The sequence below is a fragment of the Metopolophium dirhodum genome, chromosome 7 (assembly GCF_019925205.1).
Source record: "Metopolophium dirhodum isolate CAU chromosome 7, ASM1992520v1, whole genome shotgun sequence".
NCBI classification, from domain to species: domain Eukaryota; kingdom Metazoa; phylum Arthropoda; class Insecta; order Hemiptera; family Aphididae; genus Metopolophium; species Metopolophium dirhodum.
In genome coordinates this window covers 30,013,428-30,035,423 of record NC_083566.1, presented here as the reverse complement: position 1 = coordinate 30,035,423, position 21,996 = coordinate 30,013,428, and the positions used below count along the sequence as shown (strand labels likewise).

The 21,996-nt window shown below is 32.4% G+C and overlaps 1 protein-coding gene across 2 annotated transcripts in view; it reads left to right on the top strand.

The window, feature by feature from the left end:
* Window positions 1-21,996, top strand: part of LOC132948277 (innexin shaking-B) — a 48,539-nt gene that overhangs the window by 12,455 nt on the left and 14,088 nt on the right. For both annotated transcript variants that reach the window (XM_061018688.1, XM_061018687.1), the window contains exon 3: window positions 19,757-19,976. In XM_061018688.1, coding sequence (XP_060874671.1) covers window positions 19,757-19,976 — 220 coding nt within the window. The remainder of the gene's footprint in view (window positions 1-19,756; window positions 19,977-21,996) is intronic.

Below are 21,996 nucleotides of genomic sequence, written 5' to 3'. Positions count from 1 at the left end.
AAAAAAATAAACGCACAATATATTTGTTTACGGTGTATACGTCTAACTATTTTAATGTCTATCATATAATAATATTATGCACGCGTGACGTAGCGTATTTTCGTACGATATTTGTCTATATGTATATAGCGGCGCAACTCGTGTTTCGTATACACCGCGGTATCGGTCGTAACGTTTAAATATAGTAAATTTCGATGGTTATAACCTCAATAAAAAAAAAAAAAAAAGAAGAAAAAAATTATAATAACAAATAAATAAATAAGTAAATAGCGGAAAAAAAGCCTAAGAAAACTCTCGACCACACATAAGTAAACTCGTAAAACGTCGACCCGCGCAACCGACGTAATCGGTCGTAAATCGTGTGAATTCCAAACAAATAATCTCATCGCGGGCTGTAACAATAATAATAAGTACACTAAAATATGTTGTTTAGCTTGACACGACTTAACGCTCCTCGTCGGAACTAGGCACAAACGTCGCTACACGAATGCACAACAATATAATGTGTGGCCTACGAGCGTGAAAACGGGCGTTTCGTCGACGTTGTTGTTTTTAAGACAAAATATTATATTATTATATCATCATAATCACGCGTGACAAACCGAATTCGTTTCTCGGTATATAATATTATTGTTAGGATGTATAATATACTTATAAATGGTAAAATATATATACATATACAATATGTATATTATATAGAGCCGGCCTAGCGTTATCAATAACGACTTGTCATGATGCTTAACGATTTTCTAATATAATTAGTAATACGATTAGATCAATAACATAAAATATTATGTACATATTTTAATATATCAACCTATTTTTTGTCCATTACAACGAAACGTTAAAATATGCTTTTTAATTGCATCATAAAAACATTTTTATTGCCATAATAACGTGTATAATATGGAATATGTATATAAAGTTTATTGCCTCTAATATTTTGCTTTCACATTATTTGGACATCGATTGATTTTTTACATTTTTAGGTTCTCAAAAACGTGTTTGATTAATGTTTTGACGTGTATGTTTTATATGTAAGACGTAAGTATATTATTATTATTTCTAACCCTAATACTTCCATATAACGGTCATATGGTCATTGAAGGGACAGGAAATAATGACCGTTATTTAGAGGCCGTTATTTACTCGTGGCCGTCCTACAGAGGTGACTGTTAACAGAACTGAAATTTAGAGATGGCCGGCCTCTGTATAGAGTGCATGCAAATTTTAGAAAAATGATATTAGATACATAATATTATGTAAATAATAAAAAATTAAAAAATTTATATACTTGCGGGGACCAAAAAATATTACCGTTACATGGAGGTGGCATTCCCGTCAATGAAAGTACATATTTATAAAAAAAATTTAATTTTTGACATTTACGAGGTGCATCACCTATATTGGTACATATATAATATATATAGTATTCATAGTATACATAATGTAAGTATTCAAACTTGGGTAGTTTAAAGGCTGTAACAGTAATCGAATAAAAATAATAATTTTGAATGTTCGGAGGAGTTCGGATAATTCAAAGAAACCAAATTTGCATTCATAATAATTAAATTTACTCAACACCGCCAAATCTGGTCGGGGGTTTTTTTTCTAACAACATTTACAATTTTGTGTTTGGATGATAATAATATGTCCGATGATGAATGAATTAGATTTTGATTGGAATTCTGTCTCTGTGGGTTCCTATAATGCTTTAACAAATTACGTGAGACGGCAGCAGAATCAGTGATGATGAAACAAAAGCTTTTTTATTTTATTTACGCTCTTTTGTGCTCCATAAAAACGATTGACGTCAGCAAATATAAAATATATCGTCTTTGTAATTTGTATACGATCAAAAAAATAAAAATCGCAAATAAATAAACATTTTTGGATACATTATTAATCGAGTGGGGTTCACACCATTATAATATGAGAAATATTGTTAATATTATACAGGGAGTTTGTGAAACTCAGTCTCAGATATGCTCATCCCCATTTTTTCTCATTTATTAATAATGAAGTTGTTCAAGTTCTGGTTTTTAGAATATTTAAGTGCCTACACTTGAACACCATTCTAAAATTTTAAATACTTCGATACATATTTTACTCTGTACATACGTCTTTTAAAATGAAAACCACCTTTTTGTTGTTACTTTATAGACTTTGGATGATAGTCCATGATAATAGGTTTAAAAATATGTTGGGGCTTTGTTGATTTAAGAATTACACTTGTAAATGTACTTGTAATCATTTATTATAATCTTATAATTTTATAATTTCCTCAGTATATTCCTTAAATTGTATACAAATCTAAGTATATGAAAATATAGAGTCTTTGAGTACTTATACCTACTAAAAAAAATTTAAAAACCGGCATACGAATAACTAGTTAATTATAACCCCCCCCCCCCCCCCCCCCTGGGTAAGCGTGCTCAGTTAAATACCATGTACAGTATATTTTTATAATACAGGTATATAGGATAACATATAATATAGGGGTGATTAAGATGGGACACCGAACTTTAATAAGAAGATTAATATTTAGTTTTAAAAAATAAAGATTCTTTATTACAATGTATGTAATAGTGTAATACTATGTGTAATTACTAAATTTTCTACCAGTTTTGTTATATTATTATTAATTAAACATTTTTACTAAATATACAAATTTATTTTTGTCTCATCATGGACCATGGCTGAGGTAAGATAGGTCTATTCATAACAAATACAATTAATTTCATATCATATAGGTAATTAAATGTTATTCAAGTTTAAAATCTTTATTTTTTTATTGTACAAACTACAAGTACATTAAACACATACAATCGATGTACATTAACATAATATATCAGGAAAATGATAGTAATAGTATTAAGTTTCACATCTAATGTCTAAATGATAATATCTATAGTTATATTTGCTTATAAAACATTTACTTGAGTATACTAGGTATATTCATACAACAGGATACAAATAAAGCCTAGGTAATTTAAAACTTTAAAAAAAATAATAATAACATGGGACAATGGGACATGGACCATCTTGCCCCATTGTATTTTTCCCGTCTTATCCCAAATTGTAATATTTTAATATAACGTGTCTATTATTCTTAAAATAAGTATAAACTCTGCCAAAGTCACATTAATTGAAACCTAACAAAACTAGCCATTAAAAGTTATATAAGAGTGATTAAGAATAAATAATATTATTTAATTACTTACTAACTATTTTATGTTCGTAAAATATTACATCACATATTATATTGCTGTTAAATTCAACGCACCCGTGAACCGTATAATTTGAATTATTATTTGATATAAGCATTTTTTGTTTAACCATTTTTTCCCAAAAGTCAATAGTTTCTGACTATTAGATCATTTTATAAAGTTTCCGAGATACAGCGATGTCCCATCTTACCTCTAGTCCTAGTCTTACCCAGGTTTCCCCTGTATGGCTCTATAGGTAGGTTATAGGCTATAGCCTTACAGTTTTATATTATACATATAGCCATTGTGTCTTAATAATTTCATACTAAATTATAGAACACGGACTATAATGGCACGTGTAAACAATAAATGATAATCGGTGAGAGATGCGATGGAAGTATTTGCACAAAAAACAAAATTGAGTTTTTATAATGTATAATGTAATTTACACGTGCCCAAAGGTGACATGGTGTTATTTTTTCTCGTTCAATCTGCAGAAACAAAAATTTCGCAGGTAATTATATTTATTATATATTATAATAATAATATATAACAATAATAATAATAATGATCTCTCGACAAACTATGATTGGAAGGTAAACGTGTACCACCTATAATATTGTTACTGTATAAAACTTAGTGACTATTATATAATATATACGCATATGTATTATGTATAATATATTATATTATACACTGCACACATACGTATTACCAACATAATATTATGTATGTCTTTCGGGCGAAGTTCATTATTTTAAAATTTAAATCGCGTAAAGTCGTACCGTGAAATTAAGTAATTTTTTTACAACGTCTATATCGTCATAATCATCATAATTATTATTATTTACATGTGTCGCGACTCGCGAAGATACGCTTAGTGGTAGAAAATTATTATTGCGTTTAATCAAAAACCAAAGCTACGCGCCAAACCATCGACCTCGGTTTGTCATAGAAAGCAATTGTTCATTATAATATATTAGAGTGTTGATGTATTATATTGTCTTACGGGCGAAATTAGTAGGTACATAATATTATAACGATATCACATTGAACATTTTAAGACCATAATGAGTAATATAATAACTCATGTCACTCATGACGAATTTTCGATTCTAAATACTATATTTTCATACCTGTGTAGACGATTGAGGTAATCGATATTCCGACGCACATTAGTCGTTTAAACAGTACTTAGGAACCTATCTAATATTATAAGTCTGGTTTTGAAACATTTTACATTTTTTCACACTCACAATTTTTTTTCGCGTCATATTAATGGACAAAACAATGAGACGCGTCATGTGCTCCGATGTGTATAATTATTTGCAATGCTATTGTATTTTATTACTATGTATTATTGTTTTATCAGTTTATCCGATCAATTTGTGTGTTTATAATTAGTATACCTAACAATGACTTGAATGACTATTAAAAACGTTTAAGAGAAGACTACATTATAGTCGGATCAGTCTCAACAATCGCATTTATGGGTAGGTACTATACCGCCAGTCACGGATTTAAGTACTATTGTTTTTTATTATCAGATTTATAACATAAATTTGTATATAGATATTAATTACATATGTGATGGATATGCGTCAAATATGTTTGGCGAAAACTGTTTACAAAAAAGTGGACATTTGATCACGAAAAATTTGATAGCAAAAGACCAATACCTCTTATGGTGGACACTGTCACGTAACAGTTGCCTGTATCATAATTAGGCAATGATTTATGATTAATCTAATATTTATTGCGTATTTCGCACTATTCATTTTTTGTTCACAAATGTATATCCACAATTTTCTCTGTATGTTTATATCTTTAAGAGAAAATCATGTTCGCTCGAAAGTAACCTTTGGTCCTAACTCCAGCACCTCTAGTCCTTCTCTTCTGCACCCACTCTCACCCCATAGTAGACGCCAACTATCACGTATGCGGTTCTGTCTTGCCGTATTCCGTTACGATCGTAACACGGTATAATAATGATCGTAACGATAATAACAAAAAAAACAATGATGATGACGTATCGACACGATTTGAATTCACGTGCTGCATCAAACGCGTTTTCAGATATAATATTATTATATATATGGTGGAAAAAATAAACGCTGTAGCGTCCGCGGGAGTGGAGGAATGTGCCACCTGGTAAAGATCATCGCACGTGCGGTTGAAAAACGATACCATATATACCTACACCGCGGTCCGCGTTTGGCCGGAGGCCACCGGAACAGCCGTTTAAAACCCATCATCTCTCCACCTCCCTTTTTTACACGCACGCGCGTACCGTTCCTTTTTTTTAGTTTTTGTTTTACATTTTTTTATTATTATTATTATTTTTTTTTTTTTTTGGACAATGCGATTTACGTGCTGGTTACGTCTAAAAATAATATCGACTTTAAACGTCAGGGACGTGCCGAATAGACCGTCGGTGGGGGTGGGGGTTATAGGGCTGACGTATATGCACGATACGCGTTACGCTCTTAAACACGATCATTATTATTAGGTACCTATAATATTATTATGTATACTATACACTACTACCTGCTATAATAGCTATGATACAGAACGGTGCCGCGATTAACATCGAAATGGCCGATCAGGACTGTGTAAACGTCTGGTTTCAGATGCTACGAGAACAACACTATCATCGTAGTTTACCATTTATTTTAAATACAATTATGTTCGTATTGATGTGTCGTAGTACAAAATTATCATACAATTTTAAGTGTGCTGGTGGCTCGCTCACAAACTTCACGGACGATTTTTCACATTTTGTACCTACTATGGTTAAGCGCAGTTACTGAATTAAAACCGTTTCTGGTAAATATGCATTTTGCGATGCATTAAAATAAAATTGAGTTTTTAAATTTTTGATATCGTCATCAAATTGAGGCCCCAGCTGGTTTTAAACGTTGCAATAGGGATGATAGAAAAATGATTGGTTCTCTCTCCAGAACGAATACACAATTAATATGTATCTACGCGTGTGGTGTAGTGCAATGGTGCCGTCGAATATTCGGCACAGACAACACTTTAGTTAATTATTATAAAACAGAAAATGTCGCCATATAGTGACTTTCAGTTTCCGTTCAAATAGAGAATAGAAAAAAAGAGATTACATTGTTGTTTGTATTTTTATGACGCGTTGTCTACCTACCAATTGGAAAATGTTCATCTTTTTTTAAACTTTGGCAGGTGTTTTGTGGAGAGTTCTTTTTTTGATTTTCTTGAGTGTCCAAAAAAAACTGATTTATTTGACAAAACAAAATTGTAAGTAAAAAAAAAAATTACACGCTTCGATGATTGACGATCAATATACTTAATATTGTAGTGTTAAAATATAAACCGTTTTCATGCTTCCACTGGATAAGTTAAATCTATTCTCAACCAGTATTATTGTTTTGAAATCATATTTGTATTATATTAACACTATTTCCACTTCACCGTACGATATCAAGTAACAGCATCCAAAGTTCAACGAAACGAAACGGTGACATTGTTATTCAGGAATTCACGGGAGGATTCGATAAGCTAAATAGATTATCTCCGGTCGTAAATAGAAGAGTAGCGGTTGAGATATTGTTTTCGGATGAGATCTTTCGTACAGACTATAATAATATAACGTTATACTATTATTATAAATTATAATTTAGCATAATATTATAACGTAATCGCTCGCGACACCCGTGGTGTATATAATAATATAATATATTGTATATTTGTGTATACCTACATATTATTAAATTATAAAATATATTATACTGTCGTATGCAGACGACGGCCAGACCTACACGCGTTTTTCTTGAATTAATTTAATATATGTGAATGATGGTTTGTAATAAATTATGTAAGTCATTTTTTAGTTTATTTTTTGCGATGGCTCAATAAACCGAAGTTGATTTGCAGTTGTCTCTTTTCAATAGTATTTTATGATAATAGGTATAATATGAATTCAAAGCTGGGTAAGATATTATTTTCAACTAGGTAGTTAAATCTATGTTACTTTAATACTTACGAAGTTAGAATATATGTTAGTTTGTTAAAAATAATAATTTAAGTTAGAGTAGAAGTTAGAAGTTAGTTTTTTTACAGATATTTTAAAATAATATGTAAAATATTACATAATTTAATTACTCGGTATCAAACTTAAATTATTGCTGAAAATAGAACATTTTTATTAAACAACAGATGACTAATTTGATCAAATGTTACAAGTATAGGTATGTAATAACTAATAAGTAATAAGTATTAAGTAATATCCTTAATTTCGAATTGGAATATCAGTCATTATGTATAACAAATAAATATATAAACAGTATGATACAATAAAGTATATTCGTATAAAATGTGAATCTATAGACCAGTATAACTATAGGTATCGTGGTTAACGTACATTACAAGAAATGTAACTAATATAAATAACTAATTAGAACTTCATTATATAGTATATAAGAATTTGATATGATGCGTTAACCTTAATTTTGTATTGTTTTGTTTTTATTATGTAATTGTCAAGCAATCATAGTTTATACTAGAGGCTTTAAATAAAAAAAATAAATAAATAAATAACTAATTAGAAATTATATGCGGAGAAAAATGTTTTTATCATAAAATTGAAAATACTCAATATTCATCGTTAGTAAATTATGATCACCGCTATAATATAGATACTAACAGTCGGCCCCCAGCAATTTTAAGAAACATTTGGATTTTCGGAAAATTAAAAAAAAAAAAAAACAAAAATCACTAGTTCTGTAATTATTGTTTTTAACCAGTTAGATTAGGTTGTTTTACATATTGAATTCAACTCTTTAAGTTACAAAGTTATTATGAATTAAAACAAACTAGTTAAGTACATAAGTTAGAAAGATATTTAAAAAGTAACTTTCTAACTAGTTAGTGTCCAGCTTTGAATATGATGGTCTGCAAGTTATGATGTTAGACTTGGAGTACACAATTATTGTAATTGTATATAAATATATTAACGTTATAAGTGCGTCTAAAAAATGATTCGTTGCCGGAAAATAATTATTTACATAAGTACCTACCTACTATATTATTTAAATTATGAGTCACTTCCATTAAAGTCGTATAGTACGGGTACGACACGAATAGTTATTCGATTGCACATTTACACCCACTACAGTGCGGGTCCGCACTCAGCAATAACTTTTAAGCGAATATACAAACGGAAGCGCCCCACGTATATTATAATATTATGTACCAGTCGGTCCGTCGTGTTTAAAAGAGAACTAGATTTTCTCATATTATAAATTTATAAAATAATGATGTTATTTTATTGTTATTTGTGCATGCAGTAACGGGCTTTATTGCCAGTATAATATATATATATATATATATTACTTATACGACTAATGACGATGTTGAGTCCTAAATTCGTCCTCGATGTCTTTAAAAAACATAATATTATTATACTATGATAACAATAAAAAACAATAATGTCTAGTTAACATTTAAAATTGTTCAACTGAATTTAAGAAATAAATACTTTAATATTCTTCAAAGGCTCAGATCCTGTCCTGTTGCACCAACGTACTATGTTGTAAGTTTGTAAATATAAATAGGTAGGTAGTTTAATTTATTCGGGTCCACCGTGTACACCTATTTAATACCTACCTATAAGGAAAATAATCGATAGGTATTCCCTGTAGGTATGGTAATCTAAATAATAAATTGTTTTCCGTACCTACCTTTGAGAATAAAACAAATGAATTACAATGTATCATATATTCTTTTTGCGTTTGTACATTATAATAAATCTTATTTCTCAATTCAACATTTCAACACATATCTGCGCTAAGGCTTTGAGGGAGGAGCGTTAAGCACATACCTACGAGATGCATATGCAAGTAATTTTGTACTATATTATACCAACCCAAGATGTAATATCATACATGAACTTAAAAACTATACCAGCGTGGTTGTGTGCACGCGTTTAGTCGCATATTGACCGAAACAAAAAACGATTTGTTCAATCGGAACAATTTGAACGCTTGAAACTCGTTTTGATGTAATTTAATATTGTATCTATTCGTTATAATATTATACCATATGTTTTTAACCGCTGCCTGTGCATGCAGCTAGTATACCTACGCACTAACGCCGAACGCGGTCGATTTGTAATAATAAAAATAATATTATTTTGTTTCGAAGGAATTTGTGCACGCGACAAACGCACGGTACAATGACATAGTTATAAGTTTATAACATTTTATTTTTGACGAAAAAAAAATTCGTAACCCGTGCGACGATAATTGACCGCGTACGTTTTACCGGGACGAGCGAGCCTAAGCGTGCACCTAGTATGTATAATGATAACAATAACAACAATGATAACGGTATTGGGCAAATTTTCAACGTGTCCTAGACCCAAGTCAATGATACATCACATTATTATTATAATAAATAATTATTATGTCCTCAGTGCCGCCTGACATTGTTTCGGGTTTGAAAGGTTAATCGCGTTCGGGCGTTGTTGGTTTGCCCATATGCACTACGACTACGATTTACGATAATATATTATTATAATATTATAGGTCGTTCAACGTATACAATATACATATTATTATTATTGCGCTTAATTTGTATACAACTGGAGGCAGGACGAGTCACCTTTTTTTTTCGTTTTAATTAGCGCATTCATGTCAGGTCTATAAATTATTATTATCAGCCTGTAAAAGAAATCTACTTTGAAAAAGTTAAAAATGACATTTTTTTAAATATTGCACTTTTAGAAAGTGAATAAGTGTAGGTACACCATCATTCAACTTTGTCATAAAGTGTTATCGTTTAACAGTGGAATAAGGTTGAATGGAAGAGGTTGGGTCGTCATTATCATCTGGTAGAAGGTGTCGGAGTCGACGCGTTTTTGGTATAACAAAACACGCTTCGGCGTGAAATAGTTAGATTTCGATTTTTTTTTTTTGTTTTTAAATGATAAAGGTTTTTCACTGGTCTCTCTGGACTCCGATTTTCAAAACTCTATATTCAGAGACTGTAACAAACAATTTTGATTATTTTTAAGTGTATTTTGCTAGCGTTATTTAAAGATAAATAAAAAATCTGAGTCTAATGCGACCTAAATAAAGTTTTCCTCTTTCAAATAATAATAAAAAAAATGACCAAAATCTGACTATTCTACGAGGCGTGATTGGTTTTACCCCTGCAAAGTCATTTTAGACTGTTCTATTATATTTTATACCTTAAGGCCTGTTATATGGTCTCCGCGCTACGTAAGTATATAGAAATTGCCTGCATTTTTGCCCCTCAATAAATAGCCAACGCCGACATATTATGTTAAACAAATTATACGTAGGAAGAACTACACTTTTTTATCTTATTAAATGTTAAATATTATTTTCCCCTCAGCACGATAAAAAATAAACCATGTCTTGTACTGTAACTGTAGTGCATCATAAAAAAGTCAATGTATAGTAAAGTTAAAAGTTTCGGAAAAAACTTAACTTTCAAACTTGAGTAATGTGCAGCCATGTTAATAAACTCGCGTGACACTGTCGCAGACGACGTTGCGGCGGTCATACAAGTTTTCAAGATGTATCTACATATTACACTATTTTTTTTAATATAGTATATGAATCTTTTAGTCGATTCGTTGTCTCTGCAACTATACTCTTGCATTTTTTTACTGCGTGTTACGATCTATAGTCTATACTGAATGTTATTATTATTATTATTCTGCGTGTATGTACAATATTATACGCCTATACTATTGAACCAATCGATTCATTAGTAATTCATTTTCCATACCAGCTAACTCTAAGGTGAAGATTTGGGAGGGGGGATTTTGGGGTCTTTACTTATTTGAACTCTTAAAAATATTTATTAGAATCATCATCTTGATGGGTACTTGATTATTGGAGTTAGGTTTTAAATCTGGTAATAGTTACGGCATTAGGAGGAAATTGTAGGTTGAAGGGATTTATATTTATATTTTTTTATACAGATTCGTTATGAAAGAAATCGATACAGAAATTGATTAGGCTGCATTTGCTATGAAATATTATAATGTATTACAAATAAAATAATGTGGTTGAAGTCATATATACTGCTGTTGGAAGACTATTAGGTAGGCACTTGTGTTTTTATTTTATAATAGCTTACACATTTTTATATTTTGTTGTCAGTAATCGTTATCGAAAATCGAAATTAAGTCAAAAATAAATTCAGGTATGATGAAACTCGTAAGTCTGTTTAAACTCAAGCTCCCTTCTAATATTTGGTCGTATCTCTGCCCATATGTGATATAATTTAATATAAACGCAATATCGTCAATCATTGTAATATTTTAATAATATTATGTCATGCCGTCTATTTTCAAGTTGGCGTACGCTGTACACAAAGATATTTCACAAAACTCATTATATTTTAATATGACCCGATTCATTGATAAAATAATAAATAATAATATATTATTGTTGTTGTAATCGCGTGGACCGGTTTCGAATGTTTTCTATACGTCCGCTCAAACGCCACCGCGTTGCATTCGTCACAATAATGATAAAATACGAAAACAAACGGTTCACGCGCCGTTCTCGGACCTGCGAATTAAAGTAGTTATAGTCAGCTGCAACTATGTAATTTTTTTACGAACTCGGATTGCGTAAACACGCACGCGCGAATAAGTCGCCGTCTTTCTCTTACACTCTCCCTCTCTCTCTCACTCCTTCTCCAGCACGATCACTCTATCGAGAGTTCTAATTTTTCGGTTAATGGAGGGTCAATAATACATTAAATCAAGTAAATTACTAAACAAAACACAATCCATTGTTTATTTTAGGCAATTTATATTTAGACCGCCGACTCGGGTCCCAGTCGAAATTATTTTGTGCGTGTGTGTGTGTGAACAATATTCTGAACTGCAGCAGGCCTCGTGCCATGGTTTAGAGCGGGCAGTCGCGTATCGAGCGGACGACTGAAGTTTCGGTCGACCGTTTTTTATACGCCGAACGAACATCCCGCGAGCGCGTATCGATAAGATTCACGTCAAAAAATTTACTTTAAGTCCGCTTTTACGGGGGAATATTTAGGTACAGTGTAGTAGTATACTATACTACTATAGCATACATATGTACAAGGACTACTTAAAATAAACAACTCAAAAAATGTTACTCTACAGAATAAGGGAGTTTTTTTTATTCTTTTTTGTCCCCTCGCCGTTATAACAAAAATAAAACAGTACGTAATATGCTATGTAATATAACATAATGATTACCCGTTCGAAATCACGTGCGTCTGCGCACGTTTAAACCAGTCAATGTCGTAAAGGCAATAATCTATCGCCCGCTGCCCGCAGTCGTCGGTTACAAGCGTTTGTGTCGTTTCGTTTTACGAGGGATAAAAACGAAAAACTTACTTTTTTCAACGACCGGTTTCCGTTTTTTACGACGCGCAGTAAAAAATAAGACTACTCTTTTCGACTCCCGTAGAGCTCGACGGTAATGCGTAAATATATGCCCATGCACTCCTTTAACTATATATATGTATAATATATATATATGTATATTATACATTCAACATTGTACGCTCAGCTTAGGCACCGTGGTACTTCCTGGCATAATAGGTGCGTGTAACGTATATATATTTTGATATCCGCGGACGGGAGTCGTAAAGACTGCCGTCGCCCCTGACAGAGATCGCGCCCAAAAGTTTGGCCGGTAAAATTCTGTGGGTTAAAATCTCCGGTGACACCTGCCCGTGGATATCTATTATCATCATATACGTAAAAACATGTTGTAAATATAAGATAGCAAGCGGCAGGACGCTTATATAGTGTTTAACTTAAACCCTGTGGATTGTATATATTATGTAGCTGCAGGTCAGCTATGTCGCCGTGCTCAGTGAGACGAGTGACGACTGAATGGTGGTTGTGATGATGGTGTGGGGTGGGGGGGGGGGGGGGGAGGATATAATTTTTTTTCATTTCGAATCAGGAAAACCGTTTAAGTTCTTCGTTATTGTATTTTGTTTGAAAACACGTTTCTTTCGTTGTTCGTTGAGTTTAAAACAATTATTTAAACAATTAAACATACCTCAGTATACCTTATATAGGCACACGTGTACATCATTACACCATTTACCCAACCAACTCATTAAGTCGTAGGTATACCTATTGTTAAATCATTTCGAATCATATTAATAAAATTTAAGATGAAAAATTAGTGGTCCTTTACATTATAGTATTATACAATACAAGTATTCAACATAATATTACATATGTATAGGTACACATATCAAGGTATATAATATACAATACACTCCAGTGCCCGTTTACTACCTACAATTTAAAATTTGTATTTGACAATTTAAATAGGTACTGGTACTCAATGGATTAAATAATTCGACCTTTAAAATATATTTATACATAAATTATTTCCGATTGTCAAGAAAACGAAATATTTTATTCTGTGTTCATAGATAAATCATTAAATAATTATATTATTAACTAAAATGATAAAAGCTTTGCATATACAGTATTCATTTTGCATGATCATGATTGGAAAATATTAATAATATAGTCAATAGATGAGAAGCTCTTGACGGCGACAAACGCGGTGAAATGATTTATAATCTTTGGCTAAAAACCATCAAAGTCACCAATGTATCGAGGTCACTTGGTTATGACAATGTGTGTTTTGTACGAAGAAATAACTATATAAGTAATATTTTCATTTATTCTTCAAGAAGATAATGAGCCCCACTGAACATGTTCATAGTATAAAATATAAACGTGCATAATATTATAATGCGTACTATATTTGTTAGAGATTTCGTTGATCCGAAAAGTTTAAGTCATAGGTCTACTTGAAAGTTGAAATAATATTTGCGATAATAATTTGTCTAATAATAACTTACGATTATTAGAATACCTACACATTAAGTTCGGGAATAATAATTGTTCGCGCTACACGGTGTTTGATCATTGTGAACAACGGCCAATTTCAGTATGGTTAAACTAGTAAAATGTATAAGTTTTTATTTATCAATATAATATATTTCATGTTTTGAGTGTACATGTTTACCATTTTATATTATTTTTCTATTATGTAAAAATTAAAATATTATACATTTTCAACTTTATCAACCGTCACTCATCGAGCCATTACACGTATTTTTATTTTTAATTTTTTTTTTAAATGTATCATTTACTTTTTAAATGTATTCGTAGGCATTTAAATGTTAAACTTCAGTTAATATTTGTCGGTCAAACCCGACAAAAGTCGTTCGATATTACTTATCGATCATTTTTTTCATTGTATTTTACCGTGTATTGTTCAAAATAATATGTGTTGATGCAGTATGAATGGTGATGTCAATTAATATGGGCTGTGACATATATTGTTGGAAGTACGACGTGTATGTTGGTCATATATTATTATGTGCCCCCCAACATTGAACAATAAAGAACAAATTTTATTATTTCATAATAAATTGTAATTTATATTCATTATTCAATAATTTATTTGTCTGTTAATCGTATAATATAATAAAATACTGCGCGTTGAAATTCGGCACAACAATTTTACTGTCGTTGGTCGAAAGTCAAATAGATATGGTGCGGTCAGCACCTAACAAATAATGGATTTTATTAAAAGTTTTGGGTTGGCTGGTATTATAGACAGGTAACCTGTATGGTCGCCATACAATAGGTATACCCCATACTCCCACCATACTCACGTCTCGTGATTATCCGCCAAAATAGATTTTCGGATGGGTTGTCACGCTCGCAGATCAAAAACATATGGTCGGTAAAAGCATTTGTGACCGGCGTCCATTATATTATTATCATCGGCCGAGCCCATTAAGACTTAGAGTTTTTCGGGCCAGACGTGTCCTGTACGCGCGTATTTGCATTTTGCATCGGCCGGTATCAATTATCTGTCGTCACACAACAGCCGGCATCGTTCGAATTTAAAACGATAGTATATACTAGCCACTAGGTAGTATTATAGTACCTATACTATAGTATTATACAAACTCTCAGGTATAAATTATATTATGATTGGGTCCATTTTTCTCCAAAAATTAAATACCGTTTTCCTCCACTGTTTATTTTCCTTTTCAAACATAAAAAGTCTGTCTCCAAATATTATACAATATAGCCGATAATTTAGCTTATTTAGTCCTTTTAACTATTTATTTTATCTGTACTAAACATAGTTTTATAAAAAAATATAATAACTGTTAATAATTTAGAAATAATTTTTTTTTTCGGTTAATATAATATGACTTACAAAATATATATTTATTATATTCTTAATTCCTTATTAGAGGAAAATGGTCAATATTTTTATTGATTTATTTATTTTTTGAGGAAATAATGGTCAGTGGAGAAAAATGATATTATTGATTGCTGCGTTGTGAATAAAAGGTCCTTTGACGAAATGACTTAAGAATAATAGTATGTCTCCCGACTTTGAATCGCTTAAATTCAAAATTGTTCATCTCGTATACATTTGACTTTTGGCGCCGCGGCATCTCGAAGAACAAGATTTGAGGTGGGCGATTTGGGTTAAGAATTTACGCTTATTACCACAAAAACCGAATGTCGTGATAAATCGAAATTTCGTATTTTCACTGTGCCCATCTGACGGACTTTCGACATTGATAATTATGTCCAAATATAGGATAATTAACTTGTAGCATACTCAACGACTGTCCGTGACGTTCGATCTTTTCGTTTTAATTTTCGATGTGTGTAATGTTCTAGTTTTGAAATATCCAAGTCAACTGGACCGCGCATACATAGCCGGTAAACATGCTGCTCCAATTATAAAAGTTGGACACGCGGTGAACGTATCAATTATGAGAATATAATGAATTCCTTAAAGGTTATAGGCTGCATATACTATATACATTCATTTTTGTGTTTATTATACTGGATCTCGTTAATTATCATGTTTTTATTTTTCAACATGATTTAGATAACAAAGTTAGGTATACCATTAATATACAAATTATACGTCTATGTATATAATACGTAGGTCAGCCTTAGCCAGGTTAGCCTAAATTTTTAACGAGATTTCGTTGAATCATATTTTCAACTTTTGCTGAAGCTACAGTCTTTTTTTGTCCAATTTTTTACGTTCGAGACAAAAAACCCTCAGGAATTTCGTTCGATTGTCATTGAACGTTGTGGCAATAGGTTATATATAGTTGTTTTTACGGTGGATAAGCGATCGGATTCTACTTCGAAAATACTATTGTAAGTTTTCTAAAAAAAGGAAACAAAATTGAATATAGTAATAACTAAGGCATTTTTACATCGACTATTCGTGAAACACGATAAATAAAACTGGATAGAAAAAAAGTACAAGATTTATAAGACTTTCATAATGATTATAACGTTTTTTGGTGACGTATTATTTAAAATTATTTTATGTTATCAAACGGTTTAAAGTCATGATATATTAAAGCCTCGTGCAAGTTAGGTCGTATTATTGGTTTTTTGCATTTCGTCCAGTGCCTACTGTTGTTTACTTTTCGGCTCGTTCGCTAATATTATAATCGTGTCGGCTATCAAGTTACTCGCCCCGAAGCATGCCGCGCCGTAGGCAAATTCCCGCTCGACTGAATTCGTAACAAGACGTCGAGAGACGAGACGCCTTAGTTTCCGCTCCCTTGGTGTGACATAAGATACCTAGTGTACAACGCAGTTCGATGGACGGGAAGCCAACCCTGAACCCACGGTGGTTTTATTTAACAGAGTCGTTATCATCGGTCTATAGGTTAGACGATGTCTTAGGTATGGAAATTTATATTAGGTTTTGACATTTTTGTGGTCACCGCCAGTCCGTGGGCACAATGCTCAAATAATGAACGTATAATACACATTTGAATACAGCTTAACGGTGTGTCCAAATCGTACCACATCGTGATGTATAATATATAAAATACGGACTTGAGAAGAGAATGTGCTGGATGCATCCCTAAATGCCTCATCCACCACTTCGATCACTATGTTATTATGTTGACGAAATGGCTATTGGTGAACTCGAGTTTAAATTTATAACATAATAAAATGTTATTGTTTAATATTTCAATTTTTACATCATACTGAAAATGATTTCATATCGTTGAAGATAATAATATTATTCTAATTAATTATTCAAATTTTTTTCTTGTTAAATGACTGTATAATACGCAACGTATATATTATAATTTATAATGTATTATTAATTTAAATATTATACACTCAACTCGCGACGAAACAATAGCAATACAACCGTTAGATTTAACAAAATCGGTTTATAATAATTTCAATACTTACCTACTTATATACAGTATTGGTAATTATCTAGATAATATTTTTTGAAATAAATTATCTTTTAAAGTATCTAGATAATTTTGTTACGATTTATCTAATGTTTAGCTTAGATAAAAAATGGGCTTATCTAGATAAATGTATCTAGATAAATATTATAGTGCCCCTACAAAATTATAAAACCAATGTTACTAAAATTCTAATATAATATAAATTATTTATTAAATTAGAAGAATATATTTCTTGTTATTATTGCTAACGGCGGTATTACGATAATACGAGAACCTGCGTGCGGGTTAGGTTGGGTTAATCTAGATAAATGTATTGTTGTATTTATCGTTATCTAAATAATATTTTGTTAAAATTATCTTATCTTATCTAGATAATTGTTTAGTTATCTATTCCCAACACTGCAGTTATATATACTGTACGAGTATGTACGTGTATTATGGATTTGGTAGGTGCACAGTAATTAATAAAAAATATACATATTCCTACTTTTAACACGTATATTTTGTATATTATTATCTTTCATTATAATATTATTATAATACCCCATAGATCATCAAAATACATTTTTTTATAGAAAATATTTTCAAGGTAAATAACCGTATATTATATTCTTTATGTGTAACATTATAATTTTATAGTTAGGTACGGTACGGCTAGGTACACCAAAATATTTGATATTTAATTTTCAATTTATCACTCGCTTGATGTACGTTAATTTTATTCTTCATGAGCTTACGTACCCCTCTGTTTTGTGTTCGATCGCCGGATGCATCATTTTTACGTTATTATTATTTTTCTTCCATATTATCAAGATTAGCCTAAAAATGTGACGGTGGATTAAGGCCATCGTTTCCGAGACAATGGTATAGTCGTAAAGCATCCGCGCAGTGATCCCATATAGTATATAATATTACTATGTATACATAGTGACGGTCCGGATCATTATAATATAGCTTTGAGTAACTGAACTGCGCTGGCCTCAATTTTTGTGGAATTACAAAAAATAAAAATAATAAAAAATAATGATAAATATATAATAATATGAAGAAAACAAATAATAATAACAACAGCCCGGCCGTGACGACGACTGTTCACTCTGGCTAGACAAGATTATAACATTAAAATTAACTCAACTGGACGCCGTTTGGCCCCGCCGCCGCAACCGCCTCAGACCATACGAAACAATTCTAATTAAGAAATTTCACCGACCGGCGACGGCATGCAGGACGGGCGCTCTGCCGAATATTATAATACAATATCATTATATTAATATTATTATATTCTCGGTCGGGCGTCGACAGACGGCTGTCCGTCCAACGGTCGGTCCCCCGTCACATTCCGTCGAAATATTTCTCATACGTCCGATTCGGGTTTCTCAACTCGTTTTCTCACGGGATGTTGAGGAGAGGAGGGGAGGTGTAGCGAAAGAAGCCGCGGCAAATGCGTCTCGTAAATCACTCAACGGTCTAACGCAAAAATAAAAAAGTTAAGAAAAAACCGAACCAAACAAACGAAGAAATAACAAAATAATAATAAAAAAAGTCCACTCTCGGCGGAGATTGACACAATGTGCACATAGTCCGGACCGGTGCCAAAACTACGACAATGGTGCCAAAGAAAATATAAAATTACTTCTAATTATTTTTAATATACTGGCCAATAAAAACGACGTCCACTGCGGGGACCGCGAGGGGGTGTGTATATGTGTACGGGATGTTGGCCAATTTGTTGTTCGGTCCGCAAAATGATTGATCGGTCCCGCGTGCTCAGTTTCTCGTCGTATGCAATAATATAGTCGCTCGTCATATTACTATATGGTATACATGACGCACATTTGGTTCATATAATATATTATACTAATATTGTGTGCACCCGCGTTTGTAGGTATGCTCTCGCGATGTCGGTAAACGTCACAGTGGTGTGAAGGTGCCACGAGGAGGATGCATAGGGATGTAATTGCATCCACACGGTGTTTCAGAGAAAAAAGAAATTAAAGTGCTTATGAGTGGCGTGATCTAGCTAGAGGCTCCGATCGAGATTTTAGGAGGTGGTGAGGTGTAGGACGAAGTTATGTATATTATTCTAAAGGTGATATTCGTAGCATGCACTGCAGTGGGAAAGATACTATCATTACCGGCCCTTGCAATGTATAATGATTATTGTAGGTAATGATGTTATGTTTTGCCTATACAATTTAATACATTATTATTTTATTTTTTTCACGCAGGCGATATTGTTCTACACGCCCAGATGGCTGTGGAAACACTGGGAAGGTGGCAAAATCCGGGCGCTTATGATGGACCTGGACGTGGCCATATGCACGGACGCCGAGAAGAAGCAGAAGAAAAAAATTCTGCTCGACTACCTGTGGGAGAACCTGCGGTACCACAACTGGTGGACCTACAGGTACTACCTGTGCGAAACGATGGCGCTCATGAACGTCGTGGGTAAGTCTCGTGTTGATATATATTATTAAACGTACCTCGTTTATCATTATAGCATTTCTTACGTACACGACGTCTCAACGAGTTTTTCCCGACTCCCGGCTGATAACCTTTTTTAAAGTTTGAAGTAATAATATGTACCTATTTGTCTTCGCGGTCATCAAAATTTATCCAAAATTAAAAAAGAGATTCAATGCAAAATAATTCTGCAAAATATGATGTGACATCATCATTGGGCATGTTTACACGCCTACATAATATATGCAATGATTATATGGGTATACAAATAAACAAATGTCTAAATTGATGTATAATTGTGTCTAATGTAAAAACTAAAGCCATCCCACATTGCCTTATGTTATATGCTCGTTTAATAGTCACAAAATAAAATTTACATAATTATTTTATAAAATATGATTTGCTATTATTCGCCACAAAAAGTGGTAAAACCTTAAAAATCTACGACGGAAAGTAGATTTTTATCCAAAAAATGTAACGGTACAACCATATGCCTCAAAAAATATTTGTTTTTGTTTTTGAAATCACAGACATCGGCTAATAGCAAATTAGTGTAGTGGTTTATAAATGGATTACTGGATTAGGTATACTCTGTATAATAAACATGTATATATCTACCTACGATCCGCTGGCCGATAGCATTATAATGTCCGTTGCCTTCTACTGACGACGACCACCTGTCCAATCCGGGTGCGTGGGAAAACGTGATTTCGGCCCACTGTCTCATTAATCTCGATGGAGTCGTATACAAAATGCGCGATTTTTCAATTTTACGCGTATTTACTGCATTGGATGATATTCTATTCTAAGGCCAACATTTTTTATACGCAATGCAAATTTGTACAAAAATTATAAAAAATACCGAACGAATCGTTGAACTGAATCGATAATTTATTAGACGTTGCGCCATAATAATATACATGTTGCAGAAAAAGTATCTAAAAAAAATTGTTTTTGAGTTAATAGTCGTCGTAAAATATTGTTCTACGTCTCGATTATTACATAAAATGTCGTATTTTCACTTTTCACACTATTCCAGCGAGTGATGACGACGGCCAGGGCTAATATAACGTACAGAAAACCGACGGAATTAGCTTCAATAGTGTATGCAATTATTGAATTATTGCAAAATTATCAAAAATTAGACAATTATTATACGGGCACGCGACTGCGGTGGATATCTTAATATAATTTTTTATTCAATTACGCGTGAAAAATCTTCGTAAACGATGTATACTGACATAGTGTCATTGTAATAACAATAACAGTGTCATTGGCTTTTTGAAAAATAAAAATTTGATGATAATAATTATTGCAATAACAATACCTAAACAATACGCTCTTATAATATCAGTGACAATATAATATTTTAAAATCACATCCGAAACGCGTCGTTTTCTTATTACGACAATGATAATCGTCTATATCGGCGGCGGTGCAAACGAAATTCGGCTCACGCCCGACGACCAATTGGGTCGCGACGACGTATACAATTATATATTTATATGTATAGGTATAATATATTTGTATTATAATAATATATATAAAAACGACAACGAATTTTCACGAATTACCGTATTTTATAATGTTATCGTGCGGCAGCAGCGGCGGCGGCAGGGTTCGGAACCGATTTCTGGTGTGCATTATAACTACAGTTGTGTCAAAACAGAATAATTAGCGGTCAGTTGAATATTTTTTTTTACCACTAGTTTTGTGCCCGACCGGTGTCGTAATCGCGCCCAATGAACGGGCACTGCAGCTCTATAGTCAGACTAATCTCTTATAAAATTGGTACCCGTCGCAACCCGTATATACCTATATATTATTATTCATACATACGACCGTTATACCGTATATAATTCCTGCCGACGGCCATTTAGCGGTTGTTTTGCCGTCTTATTACTATTGTTATGCATCAGCACAATCTATTATATATCTGCGTGATAATGGGAAGAGGTCGATTGGATAGATCGGCGCACGCGGTGGAGTTCTCTACAGCATTTGT